The 22,651-nt window shown below is 39.7% G+C and overlaps 1 protein-coding gene across 1 annotated transcript in view; it reads left to right on the top strand.

Moving 5' to 3' along the window:
* Positions 1–22,651, top strand: part of LOC122797762 (serine/threonine-protein phosphatase 6 regulatory ankyrin repeat subunit A-like) — a 2,341,865-nt gene that overhangs the window by 1,727,461 nt on the left and 591,753 nt on the right. Inside the window, exons 21-22 of the mRNA XM_044066284.1 lie at positions 2,116–2,214; positions 6,596–6,742. Coding sequence (XP_043922219.1) covers positions 2,116–2,214; positions 6,596–6,742 — 246 coding nt within the window. The remainder of the gene's footprint in view (positions 1–2,115; positions 2,215–6,595; positions 6,743–22,651) is intronic.

The following is a 22,651-nucleotide window of genomic DNA, read 5'->3' as shown; positions in this document are numbered from 1 at the left end:
AACATTTTCATTGTTTTCCAACTGTTTTTCTTCCTATATACCATAGGCCAGTTTGCCATCACAAAAATAGTAGGGAACAACATTTAGGAATTTGCCATCTACTTATCTCCCACTTTCCACAGGAAAGTTGACTAGACTCCCACACACACACACACACACACACACACACACACACACACACACACACACACACACACACACCTACTTATCTCCCACTTTCCACAGGAAACTTGTCTAGATCCCCTACACACACACACACACACACACACACACACACACACACACACACACACACACACACACACACACACACACACACACACACACACACACACACACACACACACACACACACACACACACACACACACACAAATACACACACATACACACACCAGCACTTAAGTGGCCTATTTCTTATTTTTACCTCCTAAATGGTCTTTTGTTATGATTCTTGCATCATACTTATCACTTCTAATGAAGTAATGACTTAAAATCACCAGCACTGTAACACCAGGAGACACTGTTTTCCATTTTAGTTTGGTCAGATGGCATGCTTTTTGTCCTGCTTTTCATTTTGATCTGCCTTACTTCCCTGGAAGTCGTGCAGTTCTTACTGCACATATTCTCCACCATGCCTACTGCACTTGTGTTCATTGCTTCCTTTAACTGCTTTCCAATCCCTTCCCTGGGGAAAAGGACTTTATATTCACAAAACTATAAATTTCCTGTATTGGTACCAATTTATTTCCCTGTTCTTTGATATCTCACTGCCATTATAAGGAGTCATTCAGCAGGAGCTTTACCTTTATTTCTGTTAACATACCATGGCATACTGGATCTGCTTTATTACTGTTCTATATATTTCTGTGGCATCATTTATGCAATTACACTTTTATGCATGATTTTATTTCACCTAGTGTAATGCTATATTGTCAATTTATAGGAATATGTATTGGGTCTATATTAGTTCGCCAAAAGTGTATTTCAGTGAACACCTAATCATCAACCCCTAATCAGCAAAAATCGCTTCTGCAATTCGCTGAATTTACCAAGGGCAAGGAAATACTTGCCCCACAGCACAATGGGCCAACATCTCAATCAAAGGGTCTATATCAGAACATCGAAGTATTAAAACTTCAAATGTTCTGATGTCAAACACTATTCAGTGAACGCTAAGAATAGCAAAGCTACAGAACAGCAAATTCTTTCCTCGGGAAAGAATTTGGTTGACCGTTTCTGTGGCTTTGCTATTCTTAGCGCTGTGGTGGAAAGTTACGGGTTGGGTTCAGGTAAGTGTGCGATTGTTTGTACATTAGGGTTAGGGGCAGGTTAAGTGAGTTAGGGTTAGGGCGCGGGTTAGGCATGTGTGCAATAGTGACAGACTTTAGGGTTAGGGGCGGTTTAAGTGAGTTAGGGTTAGGGTGTGGGTTAGGTGAGTGTGCGATAGTGACGGACCTTAGGGTTAGGGTTTGGGTTAAGGTAAGTGGGTAGATAGTAGTGTATGTTTAGTTTAGTGTAGCGTTAGATGTAGGAATTTAAGTGTATGTGTGTGGTTGCTGTTTGTTTGATGTGCTTGTGTTGTGTGTATGTGTTTCGGCGCAGCAAATTTTTTTCATGTTTAGATGTTTTGGGGCCAATGAAATAGCATTCGCTATTTTCATCTTTCAATAATGTGATATAAACGCAAATCGAACCCACATCCCCTCTAACTATATATACTAACTCTGATTGCACTACAGTGGAGAAAAGGGCAAAGTTGTGTTTTTGGCCAACTACTTCTTTGCCCTTGAATTGCGGAAGTGGTTTTCGATGATTAGGGGTTGATGCTTAGGTGTTCACTGAAATACACTTTCGGTGAACTAATATAGACCCTGTGTGTCTACTAATGAGTGCATATTGTAATGTGGTGCATGGTGGTACAAGTACACATTTTCTTTTGTCTGTCTCAGCTTCAGTCCACACCTCCAATGAATGTGAGATCTTAATAGTTTCAGTAGCCCTTCCTTGTTTAGCAAAAATTAAAGTTAAAATAGTTAGACATACAGAAAAACTGTGTATGAATACCTGCAAATTGTTATGTCAGTTACTGATAAATATTTATTTATTTTATAGGAGGGCATGACAGCTGTTCATCTAGCAGCTAAAAGTGGACATGTTTGTGTCTTAGAAGCACTGAAATGTAGCATATCCTTCAAAATATTCAGCACTAAGGTAAGATATTGTATATAAAAATGTAATTTCAATTACACAAGTTTGGAGTAATAAATTACAACTAAATATTAGAGGCTGGTGATAAGAACTGTAAATCCTGGTTGGCTGCTTTAGACTTTATTTGGGTCACTGAAGATATGTGAGTCTTTACAAAAGACAGTAGTCGAATACAGTTTCCTCTGACATGTAATTACATCTGCAGCAAACTTTCATGATGGGCATGGGAATTTAAGCATCAAGCCATGTCAACAACAGGAAACAGATTTTGAGCTCTTATTCTTATACACAATTGTCACTGTCCTGACCAAGTTGCACAGATCTATATGACAACATCTACAACAAGGTACAAAAATGATATAGCTGGCCATCGTAGTGTTCCCTGTTTTTGAATGCAGACATGCATTTATATGTATCCATCCATCTATCTATCTATATATAGACAGATAAATGGATACATATACAAATGTATAGTAATGGGCACCCATGGAATATATGCAAATGACCCCTTAAGGACATACCTATGTTTCAGTTACATGACTACTGAAGACCAATGACTTCTCATTTTTTTGCTTTTGAAGCCTCTATTGTTATATGTGGGCCAAAAAAGCCAAACACTTGTAGCTGGACATACCACATTTTGTTCTTTTTCTAAGCTGATCAATACAACATAAGTGGACTGTTTTGCTGTACTTTGGAAACACAGAGTTTAAGATCAATCCTGTACATAAATATTAAGGTGCCTGCAAAATATCCAAAATAACATCCTGACAAAACTGTAAAAAGGTCACACAGATTAAACCATTCAGTAAAAACTCCAAAAAAGACCTGGCGAAGTTAGAGACTTCAGTTTATAAAACCTTAAACCTTGTGAGCTATATGCAAATGACCCATAGGGATATACCAGTGTTTCAATGGAATAGTATTATACAGCAGAGTATTGTTTATGTGCAAATATACATACATATATATATATATATATATATATATATATATAAGTGTACACAAACATATATATATATATATATATATATATATATATAGATAGATAGATACATATACTCTGCATATTTGAGGTTATGATACACAAGGGGACCATTTGGAAAATTTTAGTAGGACTGTATTCGACTGCATCTTCTTCCTTCTCCAGACACCAGAATTAGGACATCAATAGATCATATACACATTTTGTCATCATTCTTGGCTGTTTCTGATTTTTATTATATGCCTCCTGACAGGAAGTATAGAGCAGTGGAATGGCATTATTGCCACAACTTCAGGGAGTGCCTACATTCATGTATATGTACATGCAAAATATACATAGCTTACAGTGCACTGATGCTGGTTGTACACTGGATTGACACCACGATATGTGCATCATACATGCATGTACTTACCTACTATATGTCCCTAAGTCAGCTAACCACTTGTAAATGTATCATCTCCAGGCTTTCAATGTGGCTGTACAGAGCACACTGCTGAGGTAGGATGCTAATAGCATGGCTCATGGCTTAAAGTCATATGATATGTGCTGCACAAAATCTTGAAATTCAAGGATCAACATCCTTTACAATGTATATTGTGTCGCAGACTGTCTCCCTTAGGTGAGTCCACACTTGCAGTGTGCTCAGAGTCTCATTACAAAATTCCACAGCTGAATAATGTTCACATGGTGTTTGTGGGAACTTTTTGTTGTTCCCAGTCTCCCAACACATGAAAACCAGTGAATAATCAGAAATTTAAGAAGTCAGTGTGAGCATTCTGTGGTGATGGAATGTCACAGATACCAGTATACCAAAGGACTGACAAACTCTGTTTTGGAGAAGGATTCGATTTTCTCCACTCAAAGCACATTTATCCCTCACAGACAACATTAGGCTGCATGTATCAGTATCATCTCATACGAGAGCTGGACTATAGGAGCTCCTACTGGACACACAGCAGGTTGCAGGACCAGCATGTTTGCTGCTTGCAATTCATCAGAAGCATTCTGCTTTACATGTATGTGAAAAGCTACACAAATCATACATGCTCTGCTAATTTTTATATTTGAATTTTCGTGTCTCAGTATGCCTCCATTATGTTAAAGAATTGTGAGTAAGAAGTAAATAATAGGGTTTAGTTTGTGCAGATCTTCATTTGCATTTAGAATCTGATAACATTCATTTGTAAAAACCAGAAGAAAAGACCAAACTAATAATCCAAACTATCCTGGGCAGTAGGGACAGCCCCATGACTTAGTTGAACAAACAGGTTAACGAGGTCCAGGACAGGATTACCTTTGCCTGGTTGAGTTTGATAATACCATTTAGCATAGATAGCAATGAAATACTCAGGATTATTAACAAAAATTGGGACCTTATTAAGAATGATTCCACAATTCGATGTAAATTTCAAGTTCCACCCCGAATTGTGTTCAAACGAGGCCAAAACTTGAAAAACTTGTTGGAACAAAAAAAATGTAAATATGTTTTTCAATAATAGGGTAGGCATGTATAAATGTAACATGTGCCACTATTGCCCATATATGGAGACGGGTTCATGCTTTAACATTAGGGGTTGTGAATATAAGATCAAATAAAAATTAGACTGTCAATCCAAGTTTGTTGTGTATGTTGCTCAATGCCAGCAGCACCTGGCATTTTATATAGGTAACACCGACAGGAGGTTAAGAGAACAGGTTAATGAACATCTGTACCAAACAAGAAAATTGAAACAAGAGAATGCTTTGGACAGGCACATTAAGGATTGTATCGCTCACACTTTTAAATTTAGGGCAATTGATGTTATAGCTCCTGATGGGAGAGGGGGTCCTGACTCCCTACTATTAGAAAGATTGGAATTGCTTTGGCAATTACGGACCAAAGCTTGTCAATACTCGGGTTTAAATGAGATTTATTCCATCATGTGTATTTTAAAATTAAAAAGTTTAATGAGCTAATAGTCTACACGATAAGTATTGGTAATAATGTTTCCAGTAGTGTATTTGTAATTTCAGGTTTAATTCCATTTAATTTTTCTACTATAACCAGTGAAGAAAAGACTCAATATGCATTTTGCTACTGTTTTAGTGTTTAGAGAAGTTATGAGCAAACTTTGTAATAACATGCATATATAATTGAAATATATACATTGTTTTTATATAGGTGTTCAGTATATAGGCATTCTTTATATAGAATTAATTATCCAGGATATTATAGAATGTTTTACAGTTTAGATTTATGGAAGTGAACAATTTTTTCATATTTTTATATTAGTATATATGGTTATATTGTTGTTGGATTTTTTATATTATATTACATATATTTTTTATTAATATATATTTACTTCAATATATTTTTAAATAGCAAGAGACCAAGTCAGTTTGTTAAAAGGGATGATCAATAATTAATTGCCCTGGATTTGGTATTGGTGGATGTGAGTAGCTGTTGTAGTATGATTTATTATATATGTGTTCTTAGAATGTGTTTTTTTATCTGAAGAAGTTCCGCAATTAAGCGAACGAAAAGTGCTTTAGATAATAAAGGAGAGTGAATAACATTACATGGTTCTTGTTGTTTGTGCAGACCCAGTAACTCTCGGGTGGACGTTTTTGTTTATAAACATTCATTTCTAATCACTGTTCCACTTGTGTTTGCAGTTTTGGTGCTGTATACTGCTGCTGTCAGATGCTTAAATAGGCAATCATTAAAAAGGTGAATAATAATAAGGGAAGGCAGAAATAATTCACTTTAGCATTCAAAGGATGAACATTTTGAATCCTACAAGTTCTTTCCCAGTAAGAGTATTTAACAATGAAAGAAGGCACTTGAAATCTGTGAAGGGAGAAGATATTCAAGAAAGCTGTCATTTCTTTATATATTGAGTAGCTAGTCAATGAATGAAATAAACTGTAGGAGTATTTGATCAATCAATGAATGAAATAAACTGTAGGAGTATATGATCTTAGGTTGGGAGGGTGGCCTAATGGTTAAGGAGTTTGCCTTACAGACACAAGGTGTGGGATTTGAGTCTCACAAGAGATAATTGGCTAGGCTTAAAATGGCTCACAAGGGCAGTTAGCTTAGTACTAATCTATGAACCTATGAATTATGAACCTATAATCTGTACAGTATAATGAAGGAATTCAGACACTGGTGAAAAAACTGTATTCGTATTACAGGATTAAAACCAGATCTGAATACAAGAAAATATAGTTAAGCCAGCATAGTTCACAAGCTATTATGTAAATAACAGAGGTGGAGTTAATGAGTTACAAGGTCCTTTTTCAGCTAATAACTTCTACTTATTTTCACCACATGTACATATCAGAATTTACTGGAAATGAAGCAACACATAGCAGGACATAATCTAATTCTGTACTTCTTTGTTTCCCTATTAATAGACTGGATTGACGGCTCTTCATGTGGCAGCCCATTTTGGCCAACTTGACTTTGTAAGAGAAATGCTTACTAAGGTATCAGCTACCATATGCAGTGAAGTGCAAAAAAGTGGCTGTGAGGGGCAGCAACTGAAGGAGCAAAGTTGTGAGGTATGCAAAGCACAGTGTTGTCTAACTTAACCCTCTTTCTCTCCAGGCTATACAAACCAGGAAGGCCAACAGCTACCCGTTCACTTTATGGCAGTGAATGCCTGCAGATTCTGAAGAGGTAGTACAAATGAATGTTAGAACATGTTTCACATGCAAAACAATCATGTCTATCACAATTCAAAGCAAAACTAACTAGCAAGACACAAATTAATTATCTATTGCTAAAGTCATTTGTTTAGTCACTGAGACAAATTCAATGATTTCTTTTGGACTGTGCAAGACCATGCAATTCTGCTTGCATATACCACAAGGTATGGATCACTAAAAAGTTATTTGAACAAGAACAAAAGTGCCTATAGACTATGCAAGTAGGCAGTTCAACTGGTATGCCTTATGTAAATGAGGCCAGGTTTATAACATCCACATGAATGGAGAGCTTCAGAGACAACCCTGGAAGGCAGATACAAAGGTGGGGTGCATATAAGTAATTACATGTGCACAACAGTAACTTTCAATATCAGCCATTACTTTCACCTGGAAAGAGTTAAAAATAGTTGCACAAATACCACCAGAAGCTTGCACTGGTCTGATCTGTGATTGCTATCCATGCATACGTTTGGCCTTTTAATAGTGAAAAGTAGGCAGTCACAGTTCACATTTGCTTTACTACACAACACCATCAATTTGCATAGTTGGGATGTTAGCAGCTAAGCTTGTTATGCATACCTGTACAACTTGACTATCTGTAAGTAGTGCACAGTGCATTGTATTTATGTCTGCCTGTGAGTCCTGCTCATTGTCTTTTGAGAAAATGGTTGAGCAAGCCATTCCTGCACTGTTTGCAAACCTAAATGAGTACATAATATGTACATTTTGAATTAATGCATGAAACTGAATGTAACATGTAGATCTGACACACTAATGGTTCATTTGTGTGCCATCTGATAAACATTGCCAGAGGGTGGCCAATCATGCAGTGGTCCAGATAATTTTACTTCAAATGATTTTCTGGGATTAGTGTCACTTGACTACCACATTTAGTTTACAAAAACTGCAGGTAATGGAATTATGTGAGATTGGTTGCACGTAAAATTACATCATGTCTAATGTTTGATATTATCAGGAAAGTGTAGAGTAGACCCAACTCTACACTTAAAGAAAGAAATAGAAAAAATAGATCACATGATGGGCACCGTAAAAAAAGCTAGTCTTAGCAACCTGCTAGATTTCTTGTTTCAGACTACTGCCCTTTGTTCAGTATTCAATGTGACAGAGAAAGAAGTTATTCTATGTAAAGAGAAAAACTGCAAGTTAAATGCCAAAGGCAATTAATGACATCTAGCAGCATTGTAGGCTGTCAGTATGTCTAGTTACAGAAACAGGTGGGAAGAAATGTTTGCAATAGTCCAGTATCCTGCCTGGCTGCCTGCTGTCAGGTAACATACACAGGTAAAAATAGAGCTGAAAAGAGATGTAAAGGAAGACTTAGGTGAAGCAGAGGAAGTCGTCACCCACATTAATGAAAAGAAATGAGAGTTGCCCAGACAACCGCTAAACAAATGCACTATTTATACAGCAAATAAACTACATAGAGTATATGCATTTATAACAGATTCTTAAAGTATCGGTATATAGAAAACGCAATTATTCCATGTTTATAGCTGACTTTGTTACTTGATCAGAGAATCAGAACAAATGGTTCTGCACAACAATGTTTTTTGTAATAAAGATACAATATAAAATGTATATAACGGTGTTATATCTTCTTGTCTGACACTACTACAACTCTGACCTTTTTATTGTTAACATTTATGTAATGTGATTTTGCAAGTGTACCTACAGAAACAGGATGATTATATGAATACATGAATGCTAGTGTTATGTTTCCCACACATGACAAAGGATGCTTTGCCATATGCCTCAGCACAATGGATATGCCATCCCCAAATCTCTTTATGTTTCCTGCCTACTTTACATTTTAGACTTTACTGACACTGTGGCTGCCGTGTGATTTACTGTGTATTTCAGATTTACTCCTGCACTGCGGATTATTAAGGGTACATGTTGCGGTGCATAGAGCTTCCTACTTTTCTAAATTGCAGCTGGTGCCAGAATGCCTTCACTAACTGGTTCATAGATTCATAGGTGTTTACTGGGCTAATGAACACAAGGGCCTTTTTAAGCCTAGCCAAGCATCCCAAATCTCTGACAAGTTCTGATACCCTTGATAAGTGTAAGTATGGGCCTGGGAGATGAACCATTTACAGGTTGCCTGTGTCCATTAGAGACATAGGTGCCAAACCAGGTATGAATTTCCAGTTTCCCATCCAATTGTCCAAGTTTCACTTGAATTGGGTTAGGGAGGAACTCTGCTTTACATGGATGGGGAGCCTGTTCCATAGACAGGTTAGTCTCTGGGATTCATACCTATCTCTCCATGCATTAGGAACTCTGCTTTACATGGATGGGGAGCCTGTTCCATAGACAGGTTAGTCTCTGGGATTCATACCTATCTCTCCATGCATTAGAGACATAGGCGCCAAACCAGGGATGAATTTCCAGTTTCCCATCCAATTGTCCAAGTTTCACTTGAATTGGGTTAGGGAGGAACTCTGCTTTACATGGATGGGGAGCCTGTTCCATAGACAGGTTAGTCTCTGGGATTCATACGTATCTCTCCAGCAGGTCCTATTTATATTACAGACAAGGTTTAATTCTTTAGAACGGGTAATTCTGGTGCTGTCTGTTTTGTGGATATGCAGGAGGTCCATCAGAATGGGGTTGACAATGCCCTGTATGCTAGGCATAGATCTTACCTCAAAAGCCTGTAGGGATAGAACCTTGAGGCAGCCTGCATAGGACATTTTAATTACACCCTGTATTCTTTTAGTGAAGAACCTCTGTGGACGTTCTAATTGTTGGATATGCCTGGTCAGGTACATACGAAATGGGGCATTGTACTTAATGATAGGGCTGATGAATGTCAAATACAGTGGAACAATGACTTCCTTGTTCTTAGATGTCATACCTTTGTTTATAAGTTGAGCAACATAGAATAATCTCCTCACCACTGTAGACATGTGATGATCAAAGGCTAGATTACGATCTATGTGTGTCCCTAAGTCTCTGACTACTGGGTCAACTCTAAGGGGTATGCTGTCAATATGATAGTTACCAGGGATGGATGACTTCTCAAAGGATACTATTATGCATTTCTTGACATTTAGTTTTAGTCCATGGCTCTGACACCAGTTGTTTGTCTGTGTCAGCTCCTTCTGGAGAACATTTGTGCCACTGTGAGATTCAGTGACAGCTCCTAATTTGCAATCATCTGTAAATTTAGTCAGACAGAGACCACTGACATTGGCCTTGACTTCTGAGAAGTAAATGCAAAAACGGAGTGGTCCAAGGACTGATCCCTGAGGGACACCACTTTTGACTGGCCTCTTTGTAGAGGTAGATTCTCCAATTCTAACTTCCTGGGTTCTGTCAGTGAGCCAGCTGCCTTGTCTGCCAGATAACATATGGGTTTGTATCTAACCTCCTGAGTTTGTCAACAAAGCCCGAGTGGGGTATTGTGTCAAATGCCCTGGCCAAGTCAAGTTAGGCAGTGTAAACAAGTTTGCCCTCATTCCTTGCTTTGGTGACCTTCTCAAAGAAGTCCACCAGGTTGAGTAGGCATGATCTACCCTTGACAAAACCAAACTGGGTTGGGTCCAGTTTCTGGAGGTTTGCTATTTCTCTGTTGGTCATCTCCATGATAATTCTTTCCATGGATTTACATATAAGATTAGTGAGCCTTATGAATGTGTAGTTTCCAGCGTCTGTAGATGGCATACCTTTGTGCAGATGAATGACTGTTGCCTTTCTCCATTCATGAGGCATGAAGCCTGTTTGGAGACTACACTTAAATAGTAATTCCAGAGGTACTAATAGGTCATGTTTCATGCTATTTAGAGGGCATCCTGGGATATTATCTGGGCCCATTTATGCATTGTTCTTGGTCTTAGAGAGACCATTAAGTACCTGTTCCCTGGTGATAGTAGGGGTAGTTAAAGTTGATGATATTTCCTGAGGGAAGATTGAGAAGGAGAGAGGGGTAAAGTTGGAGCTGAATTTATCAGCCAGAAGGTTTGCTATATCTTCTGGCTCAGTATAGGTGGCTCCATTTACAAAGAGCACTGCACATGACTGTGTATTGCCTTTGAGGCTGTGGACATAGCTAAGAATGCCTTGTCCTTGACCTTGGAGGCCAAACTTACCTGAAATTTGGCTTTGGTAGACTTTATTAGTCCTCTAGGTTGTTTGTTTAGTTTGATGAGCATGCTTTACCCTGCTGAGTGCTGCACCTCCTAATTTTTGCCACAATTTTCTTCCTTCTGGTGAGAGGCTGATATTATTCCAGAGATTAAACAACACCAGGGAATGATACAGGTGTGTAATTTTTCACTTTACCAAAGGCATTTTTGTGTCATTAGGCATTGAGGCCTCTGAACTGTGGTGGCTCTGTAAGTCTTTCAAAGACTCATCATCATCCTCATCAACCCCCTTTTTCTCATTTTCTACATGGGGTCAGGGTGTCGTGTCAACTGTCGCCATCTCTCCATTTAATGCCATTCTCCTACCTTCTTCGACACTTATGCCTGTCACAGGTCTTCTGTTACACAGTCCATTCACTTCTTTGCCGGATGCCCTCATTTCCTCTTGCCTTCCTCCTATCTGCCCCAAATCTTCTTCACCAGATTGTCTTCTTCTTTTCTGCACATATACCTTAATGGCACTAATCTGTTCTCTTTGATCTTTTTTTTTCAGCTATTTCGGCTTCTGCTCTGATGCCCTCATTTCTTCATCTGTCCCACAGTGTGCATCCTACCATCTGTCTCAGGCATTTCATAGGTTCATAGGTTCACAGGTTGATAGAAAGTTACTAAGCTAAAGACCCTAGAGCCCTTACAAGCCTAGCCATATTAATCTTGAGTTCTCCCAATTGGTGGGTAGGTGAATGAAGTTCACAGAGGTAAGTTTCTATGGTAGTTAATACTGACTTCCTCTGTCCAGGAGGGACATGAGCAGCACCCCAGGAAATTTGCAGTCACCCATCCATTTATCAATGTTATGTTTGAAGAGGGTTAGGGAGGGGCTCTGTTTCACGTGAATTGGAAGCTTGTTACAGAAAAGTGGCAGTCTCTGGGAGATGTAGCTATCTCTTCAGCATGACCTGTTCAAGTCAGAGGCTAGGTTAAGATCCCTGTAGTGAGTGACCCTCATGCAGTTTAATTTACAAATGTATATCATTTCCACCAGGGCCAAATCAGAGACTGCCCTGTAAGCCAGCCACAGATCACCCCTTAGCAACCTCCATCACTTCCAGCGTCCTCATCTGCTTTGTCTTTACGGCCCAGCTTTTTATACCATACAGGAGTACTGGTCGCACAACTGTTTTGTACACCTTACTTTTCAGCTTCTTTGGCATTTTTCTGTCATACACTACTCCGACACTTTGTACCAGTTTACTGCATCCCCACTAACTCTAAACTTGACATCCTCATTCAGACTTCCCTTCTCCTCAACTAACCCTCCCAGATACTTAAAGTTATTAACCTGTTTCACTATCTTCCCTTCTATCTCCAAGACTGTATTATTTTATTTGCTTTTTGACAAATGGATTGGTCCCATTAGGCTCACATCCTATTATCAAGAAAGACCTAAGGTGGTGTTTTAATGACCGGGAGAAATCTGGCCAGGACATGGATGAAATTCTCTGTTTGTGCTCTGATGTGACAACTAAGATTTGATAGTGAGAGCTCTTGTTTTGCTTAAATTAGAACTAGTATATAAATCTGAGGAGACTGATTCTGAATGAATGTGCTTCTTATACTTCACCCTCATTGTTAATTCCCCAGTGCACTTATGAAATATTTATTGATTCAGTACAAATATTTTTCTCAGTGGCTGCACCTTAGGAAGTTCCTGGCCCATGGGAGACTGTGTGTGGCTAAGCATGCTTTAACTATTCTTGAGGATCATCTTCAATGCCAGTAGTCTATGCAGTGGTAGCATTGAGGGCCTTGTTGGTGGTTCTTGCTTTGGAAGCACAGAAGAGGCTACTGCTGGGACTATGGACTTTCTATGGGTTGTGAGCAGGTGTGCTAACTACAATGGAGAAAGCTAATTGCTTTTATGGAGCTGACTTTAATCAGCAGGTGCCTTGTTCCTGGGCTACTACATGGGCTAAATTGCCTATTCTTCATTTTGCTAATTATCCAGGAAAGCCTCAGATTTTCTGTATAGTGTGTTCTGGGATAAGAATGTTTAATTAAAGACATTTACAGGGAGTTTCAACATGGGACAAAGCATTAGTTCTAGTTCCAAACCACAGACAATGCTCCGATAATGCTTTATTCTGCTCTGAATTGTCAGTAGCATCTGTAGATTTTTGTGCTGTCTGACAATGTTTACTTTGCATGAGAAACCATTGTTGACTTTAATTTTGAACTGAAGCAGAGTCTGAAATGTCTTTTGTCCCTTCATTTGACTGTGCAAAACTCTTGAGTTTTGATATTTTCTAGTCATAACAGTTATGAAGAAAACTTTTTTTTTAATTTTTTAATTTTAATTACTCAAGGATACTGGAAGGTGCAGCAGTTTCAGAGGGTCAGAAGTGCCTTTGCCTGACTTTAGAGCCCTGCTACTCTCTCTCTCTGTGCCTCTTCAGATTACATCCATTGATGTGTCTTTGGAGCAACATGTTGGGTTTGATCTTGCTGCCTCAGGCTTGCATCTGAGTGGATGGGGGGGAGCATAGATGATGTTACAATATCATTAGATCACACTGTGGCCAGAAAAACACTTGGATGCTTGCTACAGTACTTGGATCTTCTCTTCCCTGTGGGAAGGAGGAGGGATTAAATCCTTGGATGATACAGAGGCAAATAAAGTCCTAGAACAAGACACCCAGACATCCCAGTCATAGGTCACTATCCGTTCTTATGCTACACTACAGTATCACTACTGAAACATGAACCCATATGCCTAAAATGGGAATAGAACCCACATATTTCTGCTTTCTTAAGGTCCAGAGTTGAATGGATATCTACTGCCTTCTCATCTCTTCTACTTATTGTTCTTCAACTCTTCTGCAAGAGACAATCTTGTAGTATGGCCAGTGTATTCTTTTTACTTTGTCAAACTGTATCCATCCTTCCTGGAAATCATGGAGCTATAGTTTTCTGACACTGAAGCTCAATAATTACTGCTCCTGACTGCTGATTTATCTGGAATCAGCTCATGATGTGTGCCACAGATAATTTCCCTTATATTTCATCTCTCGTCTCTTGATTATGATCTGTCAACTGATTTTCTCATTACAATTGTCTTTGTGCCACCCTTTTGAAGATTTCTGCTGGCTGCATCTGCAATTTCCAGAATTTTCTGTGTTAGCGATATTCTAAGCAGTACTTAAAATGGCTGGTGAAGAGACTGCAGAAGTCCATTCATTGAATTTGCCAGTCATAACAGTAAAATTAGACATGCCAGTTCCACAGCACTTCAGACTGGATGATACAAGGATTACATAGCAGACTAGATGGTACCTTGCCTAAGATGTACTGACATGATGTCAGTAACAGTACATTAAAGATGGGTGTGTGTCCCTTGCCATTTGTCAGTTTCTGAAATGCTTTTCTATATGTGCTGAAAATGTTAAAGCAAAATTCTAAAATAGTTCTTTATTCACACAGCTTGGCTTTCTTTTTTTTACTTTTTCTTCCTCTGGATGCAGTACCCAAATCTATGCAAAACAGATGATATGTTGACTAAAAAAAACACACACACACACATACACACACACACACACACACACACACACACACACACACACACACACACACACACACACACACACACACACACACACACACACACACACCCAAACAAACACACATCTGTGGAAAAAAGTAAACGTGTGTTATATAAATGGATGTCTTTCAAGCTGGGACTGCAGTCCCTTTTCTCCAACAACGATGTGTCTGCCAGTTTTGTGTTTTGATTTAATTTGGTGATATTTTACTTTTGTTATTTCTGCATAGCTGTATATGAACTAGGACTACATTTTTTCCTTATAATGCATTACTCATTTTCACATTTACTGTCTGCCATTCTGAAGTACAATAACATAATTTCTAATGCAATGAAGCACATCTATTGCCAATGTGAACATTAGCCATTTGCCTTTCCCCTGCATTTCTCCACTCATTGCCCTGTGCAGTGCAGGGTTCTCCTACTGGCCTCAGATACACATTTTCTCAGACCATCCGTATGACAAACGCAAAAACCCGCAGCAAGCATTCTAAGCAGGTCAAGCTCACCAAGGAACAGGTGCCTGAAAGTGGCTTATACTTTTGGAGGTGATGATATGCTTTGTAAAGCATTGCTTCATACTCCTTCCCTCATTTAATTAGACGTACTCAAAATGTAGGTAACAGTATTTGAACCTAGATCACCTGGATAGAAGATAGCAAGGAAAGACGTTGCCATCTGTAACAAGGACAAACCATATAAAACTTAGCATACTATGTCTGGGGTAGCAACCCATCGCGGACATGCTGCTGGGGATGTAGGTGTGGGCTGAAGATAACCTGCAGATGCCTTGTCATGTGGTGTGTTCATTCTCACTCTGTATTAATTATGTCACTGGCCAATATCACCAACAGAGCATATCCATGCAGTATGTTCTGTTGCTGAGGTGTGCAGCAACAGGACATTTTGTATGGATGCAATGACAGCAGAGTTTTTGATTCTAAAGAGCTGAAAGCAGAGAAAAAGCCTTATAAATCCCAGGTGTTAAAGGGCCACACCTCTCAACCTCATAGCTCAAGAATCAGGGACAGAGTCAAAAATACTGGAGAGCAATGGCTCACGATCAGATGCAGAGCTTAGCTATTGCTCTAATATACCGAGAAAGTAAGCAGAATAAGTGATGCCATATTTACATACATTTTCAGAAGGGCATCAAGTGAAACTCAGAGTCTGTCATTATTTAGTGTCTTTAATCCTCAACAGCTTGCAGAAAATCAGGAATGTTATGAGGAAACAATGGCACATATGAGGCACTATCAGCCACATTCTGTAAAATCAGGGACAGCTGTGAGCAGCCCGTCCTGATTTGCTTCTTCCTAAGACCACATTCCTGGCATCATGTGGGTGAAAAAATACATTATTGTATTAGTCTTGCTGTACAAGGTTGCAAGCAGTTTGTGATTATCTCTAAAATTCTGAATTATCCAGGACTGGTTCATCTAATTGGTTTGGTTTACATAAGCTGATCTGTAAATATATTGCAGTAAGTTATTAATCTTCTTATCTGTTCTGGCCAGGAGCACTATGATAGTGTTCTTTTCCCACTCTTGTTATTATCACTAAGGTGTATAATCCTTGTGGCATTTTACAAACCGAAAATTCTGTGCATTTCCACATGGAAGGTTGTTTTATTCATTTGGGACTGCAGTCCTTAGCAGTATGCTGGTTATGCATACTATTTGTTTTTTTTTTGCACAGTGACCATAACTGCTGGCAAAACATGTTCTTTTTATTTGAAAAATATTGGGGATGTGAATGTTTGCAGTAAATTGGATTGCTCTCCTCTGCTTTTCACACTCCCTGAATCCCGGTGAATTCAAATGCAATGTGGTAAATTACTTTTAGTATTTTCACTTTACTTCCTCCTTCTTTGCATTGGTGATGCCTTGTCCTCATATTCATACATAGGTTCATACGTTCATAGGAGATTACTAGGCTAATGGCTTAAGAGCCCTTACAAGCCTAGCTAATATAACCCAATTTTACCCAACATGTGGCTCCTTAGGGCAAGAAGATAGCATAGATTTATGCATATGGCTTGAGTGTTTTACAGATTGCCCCTGTCCGTAAAGGACATAGGCACTACACCAGGTGTGAATTTGTGATCCCTATCCATTGATCCAAATTGCATTTGAAGAGGCCTAGGGAAGGGTTCTCTTTAATGTGAACAGGATGGCTGTTCCAAATAAGGGGTGATCTCTGTGACACATATATGTCTCTCCAGCATGTTTTGATTGAGTCAGTGACTAGGTTTAGATTCCCAGATTGTGTGACCCTTGCGCTGTTTGTCATGAAGATGTGCAGCAGCTCCATCAATGGTGGATTTGTGAGTGCCTTGTAGGTTAGGCATAGTAAGAGACAAAGTAAAAGGATAGGGCTTTTCATTTAGCCACATAGGACATGTTGTTAACATTTTGTGTTTTCTTTGTGAGAAACCTCTGGGGTCACTTCAGCTGTTGTAAGTGCCTAGCCAAGTACATGCTAAATGGCGCATTGTACACTATTATTGGTCTAATGAGGGCTGAGTACAGTGGGACTATAACTTCCTTGGATCTGGATGCCATACCTTTATTTAAATGTTGTGCAACATAGAATGACTTCCTGACCACTGTGGACATATGGCAGTCCAAGTTCAGGCTACTATCTGTTTACCTAGCTCTCTCACCTCTGAGTCTACTCTTAGGGATGTGCTATTAATGCTGCGATTTGCAGGGATCTTTGGTGTCCCAGTGTGAATGATAATGTATTTTTTTACATTTAGTTTTAGGTCATTGCTCTAGCGCTAATTATTTGTCTGATTTAGACCCTGCTGAAGGATACCTACTTCACTGGGGGATTTGATGATTGCCCCCAGCTTGCAGTCATTGGCAAATGTTGTCATCCAGAGGCATTTCACATTAGTCTTGACTTCAGAGAAATATATTCCAAACAGGAGTGCTCCCAGCACTGAACCCTGTGGCACACCAATAGTAACAGGCCTCTTGCTGGATCTGGATCCACCCACTTTAACCACATGTGTGCTGTCCATGAGCTAACTGGCTATCTGTCTGGTGATGCAGGGATTTATACCCATTACTTTGAGTTTATTTATAATACCTGCATGTGGGAGTATGTCAAATGCTTTGGCCGGGTAAAGGTAAGTGATATGCACCGCTTTAGCCTCATCCATAGCCCTGGTGACTTTTTCAAAAAAGTCCATCAAATTTAATAGGCTTGACCTGTCCTTGACAAAGCCAAATTGCTTTGGCCCAGTGTTTGGAGGTTTCCTCTGTCAATATTTATTAGGTCCATGATCATTCTTTCCATAGCCTTACATATTAGACTAGTCAAATGTCTGGGTCTGTAATTACCTGGCTCAGTTGATGGTCCCCCTTTGTGCCGAGAGATGACTGTTGCTGTTCTACACTTTAGCAGGACAAAACCAGTCCAGAGGCTGCGGTTAAACAGAGATCTCAATGGCCCTGTTAGGCCCTAATTCAAGCTTTTTAACAGGCAACCTGGTATATCACCAGGCCCGATCGAAGCTGTGTTTTTAGCTTTAGAGAGCATAGTGGCAGCTTGCTCTTTGGTGATAATTGGAGGGGAGTGGTGGAGAGTATTTTCTGGTGGAGAACTGGGGGTAACGGGGATGTGAAATTTAAACTGAATTTATCAACCAGCAGATTTTCTATTTAGGCTGAGTATATGTGTTGCTGTCCAACAATTATTTATTGACACTTGCTTACCGGGAAAGTCCACTGGGTCATAAACCCATTTTCAGTGGAGGCCAGGGGAGAAAAGCTCCATAAACAATTTGAACAATGTACACAGCTTAATAAGAAACAAGTAAGTAGAAGGTTACAATACATTAGAATATATAAAAGTACTACGATAATTCACAGACATTATACTAGAGCAAAAATGTATAATAGTAAAGGACCTATGGGATAAAATTATGTGAATGAAACATGAAATATGTGGCATTCATTGAGTTACACATACATTGGTTTCAACAAAGTAATCATACAGTATATGCATATATTACATACATTGTCTACATACATTGATTGCTTATGTTATTTAGGTAGAGGTTTAAGGAGGCTTGAAGTTTGTAGTGCAGAAACAAGTGAGATTCTTGAGGTAATTTTTTTAATGCTGATTTAAAGGTTTTAGAACAGTTGATTTGGGTATTATAGGGAGGTAAGGAGTTCCATAGTTTAGCAATGCTATGAAAATATAGACTTTGTCCTGCTCTTTTATTGGGTTTGGCAACATTTAGAAGCTGTTTGCTGGAAGATCTAAAAGTCTGGGTTGGAATGTAAGTATGAAGGATGCAGTGGAGAGCTGGACAGCTGTCAGGTGTGTATACTAATTTGTGGGCTAGAGTCAATTGGGTATAGCAGAGGTAGTGGGAAAATTTGAGCCAGTTCAATTCTGAGATTGCTTGGCAGTGATGAGTGCAGTTAGGCTTGCCTGAAGCAAATTTTGCTATTTTGTAATAGCAGGAATGGAGTTTGTTACTGAGGCATGAGTGAAGGTTGGTGAAAATAGCACTTCCATACAAGAGAGGGGATAAGTAAGGTACTGTCCAGGTTTGTTCTGGTGTGGATGTCTAGGTACAGTTTATGGTGGTACAGTTTGTCTAGTTTAAAATGAGTTTTTTTTTTATTGTGTTAAGGATATGTGGTTCAAAGGTGAGTTTATTGTCAATTGTGATTCCTAATAATTTAGCCAACTTTACGATTTTGATTTCTGTTTTATCTAGTGAAAGGATTTTGAATTCAGCAGCTAGAGATTTAGTTGAAAAAAGTAAGAGTTTGTTTTTTGGGGGGTTTAGAAGTATTTGTGCAATGTTGAGCCAGGTTTCTATTGTTGGGAAAGCATTTTGTGTGACAGCATGGAGATCTGAGAGGTTCTCGACTGTGGATACAATAGTAGAATCATCTTAATATTGAATGAGTCTACTTTGTTTGGCAACTTTGTGGAGCTCATTAATGAATACATTAAAAAGTGGGGGCCCTAGAATGGATCCTTGTGGGACTCCTGTATTGTTTACCTGGTACTCAGTACTTTCTGTACCATACAGTAATACTGGTTGCACCACTGTCTTGCACACTTTCCTTTTAATCTTCTTTGGCATTCTTCTGTCATAGGCTACACTTGACACTCTTTGCCACTTGGCTGCAGCCCCTCGGATTCTAGCTTTGACCTCTTCATTCAGACTATCCTTCTCCTCGACCACCCCTCCCAGATACTTGAAGCAGTTTACCTGTTCCACTATCTTCCCTTCTATCTCTATTCTCAGCTTCTTCTGATTTCCCCAATTTGCTGCCATTACCATTGTCTTATCTGTACTTAGTTCCATCCCATGTGCCTTCAGTTTTGCATTCCATTCTCCTATCTTTTGCTGAATTTCTAGCTCAGAGTCTGCCTGTAATGCCACATTGTCTGCTTACAGTGCTTTGTTGATCTGTTCCCTCCAACATGTTTGCTAATGTAGTCCTTTACCAGTATGAACAGCAGTGGGTTTAGAGCTGAACCCTGGTGTACACCCACTCCCACTGGGAACCCCTCTGTGAGGCCAAACACTGCTCGTACTTCAGTCATTGGGTCCTTGTACATAGCCTGCACTAATTCTACCAGTGTTTCTGAGACTTCAAACCACCACAGTACTGCCCAGATAAGCTTTCTTGGGACCTTGTCATATGCTTTCTCCAAGTCTAGGAATGCCCAGTTGGACTCTCTCCTCATCTCTAGCTTCTTCTCAAGTATCTGTCTCACTGCAGACATCAGGTCAATTGTGCTGCATTCTGATCTGAATCCGAACTGCTCATCTCCCATCTTACATTCTACTACTCTGCATATCTGTTTATCAATCACTTCTCCAGAACTTTCATGCAATGTGATAGGAGTTTGATGCCTCTGTACTACCCACAGTTGTGGATATCCCTTTTGTTCTTGTACATTGGCATGAGTATGCTTATTATCCAGTCATCTGGGTTATGCCTTTCTCTCCACACTGCTATTAGTACCCTCAGGAGCCATTTCTCCCCTATCTCACCCAGCATCTTTATCATATCTGCTGTGACCTCATCTGAGCCTGCTGCTTTCCCTGACTTCATTTTCCTTAGTGCTGTTCTTACTTCTTCTAGGGTGGGCTCCTCTTCTTCTCTCATCATAGGCTGGGGCAGTACAGCTTCTGTGGGGGTTTTGTCATTCAGAAGCTGCTGGAATTACTCCTTCCATCTGCATTTGATGTCCTGTGGACTGGTGAGCAGGTTGTTGCTGGCATCCCTTATGAAGAGTGTCTGACTATCTTCTTTATCTTTCTGTCTTTGTCTTGTTTCTTTGTGCCACTTACTGAGTCACTTTTCAGAAGTTGGTAGAGTGCCTCTGATACCCTATTCTTTGCTGCTGCAACTTCTTTCTTAGCCAACCAGTAGTCCTTTCTAGCCTGGTCAGTCTTTTCTATCTCCCACTTCTTCCTGCACTCCTTCATTCTTTTGATGACTTCCCATACTTCTGCATTCCACCACCAGCTTTCCTTATGTACCTTATTTCCATTTCCATACCTGGCATGGCCACATATCTTTTCTGTAGTCCTAACACATGCTCTTTTTAGGCATTGCCATTATTGTTCAACTCCACCTATTTCCTCTTCTTCATTTGGGTGCTAGAGCTCTGAGTATTTCCTTGAACTGTTGTACTTTCTCTCCAGTCAACTTCCAGGTCTTCAGCCTGGCCTCTGTTGACCTTAGAGCTTTCTCTGACCACTGCTTGCAGCTGATTGTAGCAACTAGTGGTTTATGCTGTGGGCCAGCTGTTTCACTGGGAATGACTTTGCAATAATGGATTCTACCCCAGTGCCTTACAAGGAGGAAGTCTATGTGAGTTATGTGGGCTTGTGAGTGTCTCTCTTTCTGAGCCATGTGTTGACTACTATCAAGTCATTACCAGACAGAAGTCAAGAATGGCCACTTCTTCTTTATTCCTGTTACCCCACCCATGTGGACCCGGCAGTCCTCATATCCTGTTCTGTCTGTCCCCATATGTGCATTCAAGTCACCCATTATCAGCACAAATTCATGATTGTCATGAGTCTGTCATTAATTCTGATGATATCCCTCACTGCCTTCTGAAGCCTCTCTCTCACCACAATTCCTACACCATTTCTAGCCTGTTTCCCACCTGAGTAGTAGAGTCTGGATCCCAAGCCAAGTGGCTTTGCTGCACTTCCCTTCCATCTCATCTCTTGGATGGATAGGATGTATATCCCTCACAAAGTTAGCAAGAGTCCCTGCTGGGGTCAGTGCAGCCGGGTTCTCAACTTACTTATCACCAGTAACTACCCATGCCCATTTTGGCAACATGACCGAATCACCTAGAGCCATATTTTACACCATCTAGTAGCTAGCCCTGCTATGGTGCACAGTCTGTGATCCATGTTCTCCTATCTTGGGGATGCTGCACACCAAAGCAGATGCTCAAAGCCGTTGGTCTGTACAAATCTTCCCCCATAGGGCACCATGTAGAGTCTGTGCTGCTGCCCACACCTCCATTCATTAGTGAGTCTGAGAAGGAAAAAATTGGCATAATTTTCAGATATGGGAGAAACTCCACGGAGAACATGCAAACTCCAAACAGACATTTGTCGGAGGTCAGGATCTAACCTCATACTTTATGCATGAGAGATGAAGACCTTAACTATTATGCCAACTAGTCTCTTTTGTTTATTGTGCAACTTATAAACATCAGGGGTCCACCATGTGTGGCTTGTTTTTGTAGTTTGACCTGGGCTTATTTCAGTCCAGTACTGCCATTTCTATGCAGTTGTTTATAGGATTTGTTTACACCTCTGCATAGGATTCTGTGTTTTCTGTGTTTGGGGGAGATTGAAAACTAGCTATGCCATCACTTAATAGGAGTCAATTTGCCTTAGGGAAGTTCTTAAAATTTTTGGAATTATGTGAGGGGTCTAGTTTTATTTTTATTTCAAGGGAGACCACTTTGTGATCTGATCTTAACAGTGAAGACATCGCACTTGGTGCGGCATGCAGGACTCACCCATATTTC

The sequence above is a fragment of the Protopterus annectens genome, chromosome 3.part1, assembly GCF_019279795.1.
Source record: "Protopterus annectens isolate FY-2018-M chromosome 3.part1, PAN1.0, whole genome shotgun sequence".
Classification (NCBI taxonomy): domain Eukaryota; kingdom Metazoa; phylum Chordata; order Ceratodontiformes; family Protopteridae; genus Protopterus; species Protopterus annectens.
This window is presented reverse-complemented; position numbering and strand designations above follow the sequence as displayed.